Consider the following 6,353-nt stretch of genomic DNA (forward strand, 5'->3'; position numbering starts at 1 on the left):
GTGGATAATATGTCTTTGTTTGCATCCATGTGGGCCAGCGGAGAGGCTGGTAACTTTTGGTCCTTTATTTTTTTGTTCCTACTATGAGCTTCACTCGCCACTTGTTTTTAATTATTTGCACATCAGCCACACCGAGCCTCATTGAGCCGTGCAGTATGAGAATCATAAGAACAGATTTGTTGACTACATTTATCTGAACATACAGTTTTGTTCATTCTAGGGCATGCACAAACACAGAAATAGACCACTTTTGTCATCAGAAACACAGATGCCTTTTAATTTTCTGTAAATATGTAAAGACCCTTTTGAACTCAATAGCAAAACAAACACACAAACTTAGTATATAAAGACTCACAGAGCTGCATACTATACACTTCTGTCAGAAGACTCCTAAATTTTACAGAAAGCTTTTTACAAAGCAAACGTTCATTTCAAGAATGAGCTGTATCATCAATGTGAAAATCAAAACAAAACAAAAAAAATGTTAACCAGTTAGGCACAAATTGAACTCATCCATCATTCGTTCACTGTCACTGTTGCACACATGAAATATACAAGTACAGTCAAATGGAGACATTTCAGTTTAGGCAGCACCTCATGTTGTTCAGTGTCCAACTGTCCTTTCTGCTGCAAATCAAAAATAAGCTGCACAGCACTAAAGAGAGTCTGAAGAAGTTGCCTTTAATTAAGACCAGGGGTTTATACGCCTGCTTATCCCTTATCGCTCCTTGTTTTACCCAGAGCCATGAGGAGATCTCTCAGTTTACGTCTATTTGACAGGGGTTTGTTCCCGCTTTCTGTGCACTGATGTAAAGCTCCAGGAAGTCTTTGTAGCGAGGTGCACAGCCAAGCCAGGCTTCGCTGAAGTGGACAGAGCCAGTCAAAAGGTATTCGTCCCCCCCTGGATGTACGCCGCACTGTTTGGGAACGTTGACGCGTCCACTCCAGCTTCGTCCTCTGGCTCCACCCCAAGCAAACACACCGCTTTTCTGACGGAACAGTCGGCTCAGAGTAACCACAACTGGAGAGTGTTCGTTAGTGCCCGACGCCACGCTTCGAAAGACACCACTGCCAGCTACAAAGACAGAAATAAAGAGTAGCTAAATTTAAAAAGGGGGAATGAAATCTGGAACTACTGCATAAGTGACGTTGTTGAGTTAATCTGCTGACTTTATACCTCAGGAATTTTGGAAAATCAATCAAATTCAATGTGCCATTACCTTTTAATGGCCAGGTGTGGCCACTGTTCAGTATAGTGTGGCATTTTGAGAAATACACTCATTCACAGTTTTGCCCGGAATTAAAAGAGAAAAGTGATACCACTCATGTCAGTAGACTAAATATGTAGCTGAAACCAAGAGGAGTAGCAGCAGCAGCAGCAGTTCAGCATAAAACACAAAAACAAAAGCTCTCTGAAGTCTTAGAGAAAAAGTCTTTTACTTTACATCCCTGCAAAATGGGTAGATATGATGTGTTACATCTTGTTTCCAGATTTTAAGTTAATCGGCTGCCGGTGATAGCTTCATATTTACTGCACAAAGTGTTCGCAATAAAGCTAATAAGCACACTGTGTTTTCCAAAATGTCAAATTGTTCTTTAACCCTCTCAAACCCAAGTAGTTTCTTGATGTTTTATTTGCTCCTTTCATATTTTTATTCACTATGGGTTCATTTTTCACTGCAATATAAAGCCCTGCACCTTAATTGAAACATGCCTTCCACACACATGACTAGAAGTGAAGAGAACTCAAAAATGAGTCCTGTGATGTATGTCACAGTTATATTGGCATCAATTATAAGAACATGAAGTTGAATTTCTGTATCTTTCTTTTTTTAACAAAAAATTAAAAAATCGGAAATCAGTGAGCATTTTTTCAAGTGCCCATAGCTGTTAACAATACTGGCATGTGAATACATACTATAGATATTTTCCTGCTTACATTTTTAATCTGCTTCTATAACACAGCCTGCAGTTCAGCCAAAGACTCACTGAATTTTCAGTTGGTTGCAGGTGAATCACTAATTCACAGTTGCAACAAAGACTGCAGATTTTTTTTGTCTTTATACAATCTGGTTAGTGCAAACAATGTATTTTTGATAAAATTTAAAATAAAAATGACATGTACTCTAAAGTGATATTGGTGAAAAATCACGATTTTCAGCTTAGATTTGGTTCATTTTCTTGACAGAACAGTATATCACACATGTTTAGTTTAAAGGCAGCTGGAAAGCTGAAAATCTGGTGACTCCTTATTTTTCTGGTAAATGGTGTTCTTAAAAGAAATATAGCATGCCTTGTAAACCTGCCGGCAGATTCTGGAGTTCAGTGGGTTAAAATGCACATCTGTGTATGTATTTACCAAAGTCACTGGTACACACAGCCATGAGGACCTCTTCATCTGAGCAGGGTTTGCAGGCGACTAAAAAAACAAAACAAACAAACACTAAATTATTTGAACATAAAAACACAAATGCCCTCATTTCAATAACCCATTATCTTTCCCTATGACTTGTTTCACACTTAGTCTGTTTCTGGTTCTGTCTTTCAATGTGTTGGTTTGTGTTTTTATAATAAATGCAGAAAATGTGTGAATAAGAAAACAGCAGGTGAGGGAAGAGGCTTTAATCGGAGAATTAGCCTTTGACCCTGTCAGCTACAAAAACAGCCATAAAGCGTCCAGACACTCAGACAGGGAACTTCAGTGGAAAGACTTTCTTCTCTCTCTCTCTCCTCTCCAAAACAACACTCTACCCATATGGGTGGGCTACCCAAAACCCCCTGCTTTAACAGGCAGGAGGGTCTGCTCTTGATTGACAGTCGAGAGACGATTGGTTGACCCTTGCGCTTGACCCGAACGAGACCTTTTGATTGGCCTGCTTGTTTTCATACGTCTGGCTGACACCGGGGGAGGAGGGCAGTGAGGAAGTGGGGGAGGAGGGTGTCAGAAAGCAACTGAGATGAAACATTAACGTGGCCTTTTAGAAGGGCAGTTTTTGTCCGTCACCCTCAATTCATGTGTGTGAACTGTGTCAGGTAACGAGGAGCTTTAACGGATCATTTCAGGCAATTACAAAGAGACTGTGGACAACTGATTCTGACATTTGCTGAAATTAGTGAATGTTTAACCGTGTTTTTTCAGTGGAAATAACGACGCTGGGAGCTGGAAATGTATTACTTGCAATGTTGGTGCATTTAGGTGCAGAAATAACTGAATGTTGGTTGCCTGAGAGCAGCAATTTTACTGCAATGCCACTTTGAAATTTTGTCCTTCAAACATCTTCTTGCTCATCATTTGAAGTATAGATAGGATTTTCCAACAACACATAGCTCTAATGGCATCAAAAGTAAAGCATTTTCAAAAATAGTCCCTGCTAAATATTAAAAATAACAGTAAATAACAGTAACTACTGAAAATGTATATAGACTAGAATAGAACTGAAATACTTTATTGATCCCCCAAGGAAATTCAGTAGCAGGCAGAAAGAGTAAAAATATACTAAAATACAAAATGCACAATAAAGTGTCAAATATACTATGGTTTAAAAATGTAGCAAATGTCAAATGCTAACAATCAAAACGTACAGTGAATGAGGAAATTAAAGTCCTGTCAACAAAAAAGTTGTAAAATCACTTAAGGTTTGTGCAAAGATAGAACTACAGTTTCCATTATACTGTGTTACAAACTTGTAAGCGACCAGAACAACTAAATACTGTAGTGAAAGTAAAATAAAACTACCATAAGGCTGCAGAGTATATTCAGTTTTACACTTGACACAAAACATATTAAGTCAACAGGAAATGAATCTCTCTCAAGGCACAAGTTTCCCTTCTTATGCAAATTACATGACACTAATTAAATGAAAACGCCTGTTACCTGAACCGTGGTGCAGGGACGGATACATGTGTGCCCCCGGCCCCTGACTGGAAACCAGCTCATACTGGAAAGCCGTGATCCTCCTGCTGATGTCTGTCTGTGGGATGGCCTCCACAAAGAGAGCTCCTTCTGCCAGGCTGAAACAGTGAACTGCAGCCTGGTCCTCGTCTGCGAGCAGCAGCCTCAGATCCCCTGCATGCTCCAGGTACACATGAGAACCCTGAACAAGGACATTTCTGATTAGAGTTACTGTAATTCATGGAAACTCTAGATACACCAAAGCCACTTTCTGGACACTGGTTTCATACTCTACCTGGGAATAAGGATGGGGCTTGATGCACACATGGAGACCTGACATGTGCCCTGATGAAGGCTCTATGTTGGGTCTCAGGTTGACGATGATGGCACCGGTGGGGTAGAGCCACTCCAGAGACCCCTGAGAGCAGCGAAGGTAGACCTGCTCCACGTCTCTACGATGAGACTCATGGCTCAAACCGCTACAGAGGAGAAAACAGACTTCTTGTGAGGCATATTGACTCTTTCACAGAGAGAAGAATGGGACAAAACACCTGAAACCACCAAAATGACCACTATTAAGAGCCTATAAAATACACTACACCAAGTTAATGACACTCTTTAGGAGTAACTCTGGCAGCCAAATCCTTACTTGTCTCTGATGTGCAGTAAGCACCTCAACACCAGGAACTGATTAGAAGATTTGAGGAGAGTAAACTTTACAACACAGAGTGCAAAGTACAGGCTTTCATTATTTTATGACTTGGGGACTTGGAGGAGCGATCAAAGGCACCATGTGGCTGTATTTACTTAAGATTGGGAGCTGCAGCAGAGACATTCCTGTGATCAGAAATACATTTGTAAAAGTCCCACAGAGTGCAGACTGCAGATGGAAAAGAAGTGAAATTCAACCACCTCTCTTGTTCATCTCCTTCTGAGTCAGTTTCCTTTCTGAGAACAGTAACTGCGTGAAAATATTCCGATAAATGCAATGAGGACTAATAATCAGACCTGACGTCAGTGCGTTTCTCGACAGTAACCACAGCAAACCCATCCCTGAACTTTGTTTGGCATTTATTACTCATTTTCCTTCTGACCCTCCAGTGCCCTTCCTGAGGATCCAGATGAATCTTAATTATACATGTGTGCGTGTAATTACTCCTCCGAGCCCGCAGAAATCCAGAGTAATGGACAGCAGAAGCGGTTCAAAGGCGCAGCTCCTCCTTCAAACACTAAAGCCACTCTTTCTGCACAATCCGTGGATTGAAGTCACAAGCAAGAATCATTTTTAACACAAACGTACATTTTCTCGTGCGGCTCGTTAAGAAAATAACATTCCTGAATGAACTGTGTGTTGCTTCTATCGCCTGTAAAATCAGCCCGTGGTACATTTTCTGACCAGGAGTCCTCCATCCTCACCTTCCTCTCCAGCTGCACTGGTCGCTGGAGTACTGCGCCACCGCCCGACACACGAGCACAGCTGTGATCCACTGCACAGCCCACGGCCGGAGCATGGTGGCCCGTCCGCCCCGCCGTTCCCCGGATCCCGCACACCAGACCGCACCGACACCAGCCAGCCGCTCCGCTCCGCAGCTCCCGGTTCAACGAATATCCCCAAATGCGCCGCCGAGAGCGCGCAGGCTACATGGCGGGTTCAACCGAGGCAAAGGCTGCGTCCGACAGAGAGAAACATCCTGGAGAGAAGTGCGTAAAAGGAGCAGAGTGCGCGCAGCAGCCGGACAACAGGCAGACTGTTTGAAAAAGTTTCGCCGTGTGCGCTCCGCTGCGCGTCAGCGGGGACGCGTGCCAGCAGCTGACTGCGCTTGAGTGACACGCGAACGCTCCAGAAACCACTCCCACGGACCCACGGGAGAGATAGGAGCACACAGAGCTCTCTGGTCAACACACAAACACCAGCCAGCCTGTACGCACACTGTAAAAAGAATCAGTAAAAAAGGTAAAAATCCGGCAATAAGACTTTACAGTACATGTTAAAAACAGCAATGTTCAAAAGCTGTAAAATAATTTTTTAAGTGAATATAACAGGAAATATCTGTAAAATAAATATATTTCTTTGTAGATTTTCACAAAGTAAAACGCAGTAATTTTGTGGTCACACATTATTGAAGAACCAGTAACTATTTCTAGGAATACCTATTTTCATAGTGGCTATTGTGTACAGTTTGGGACTGTTTTTTTAATAGTCATTATATAAGAAAAATAAATAAATCTGTACTAAACCAGGGAAATTATGTTAAATTAAAGCTGAAAAAATGTATACCATTTTCAGTCCTTAACATCCTTAAACATCTGTTTTTTAAACTTCAAATAAAATAAAAATATCTGTAAAATAATAAATATTTTTGCTGATTGAAGCATTGTTAAAGAATTAGTGTAATTTTATGGTCAAACATTGTAAAAGAACAAATTATCATTTGCAATAATACAGATTTTTGATATGGAT

The 6,353-nt window shown here is 41.2% G+C and overlaps 1 protein-coding gene across 1 annotated transcript; it reads right to left on the bottom strand.

The window, feature by feature from the left end:
- Positions 1 to 248: 248 nt before the first annotated feature.
- On the bottom strand, positions 249 to 5,715 carry metrnlb (meteorin like, glial cell differentiation regulator b). The gene is made up of 5 exons (XM_023275279.3): positions 5,309 to 5,715; positions 4,188 to 4,371; positions 3,875 to 4,094; positions 2,360 to 2,419; positions 249 to 1,075 (listed from the first exon to the last, which is right to left on the bottom strand). Exons 1-5 carry the CDS (start codon positions 5,401 to 5,403, stop codon positions 759 to 761), a joined length of 876 nt encoding a protein of 291 aa, XP_023131047.1. The 5' UTR covers positions 5,404 to 5,715; the 3' UTR covers positions 249 to 758.
- Between the last annotated feature and the right edge of the window lie 638 nt (positions 5,716 to 6,353).

This window comes from Amphiprion ocellaris, chromosome 4, assembly GCF_022539595.1.
Source record: "Amphiprion ocellaris isolate individual 3 ecotype Okinawa chromosome 4, ASM2253959v1, whole genome shotgun sequence".
NCBI classification, from domain to species: domain Eukaryota; kingdom Metazoa; phylum Chordata; class Actinopteri; family Pomacentridae; genus Amphiprion; species Amphiprion ocellaris.

Excerpts from the sequence above, each read along its gene's own strand:
- metrnlb (XM_023275279.3), bottom strand. The coding sequence starts at position 5,403 with ATGCTCCGGCCGTGGGCTGTGCAGTGGATCACAGCTGTGCTCGTGTGT. Across the intron at positions 4,095-4,187 it reads AGCCCCATCCTTATTCCCAG|GGTTCTCATGTGTACCTGGA; the intron begins GTAGAGTATGAA and ends GTCCTTGTTCAG. Across the intron at positions 2,420-3,874 it reads GTCCCTGCACCACGGTTCAG|TCGCCTGCAAACCCTGCTCA; the intron begins GTAACAGGCGTT and ends TTGTTTTTTTAG.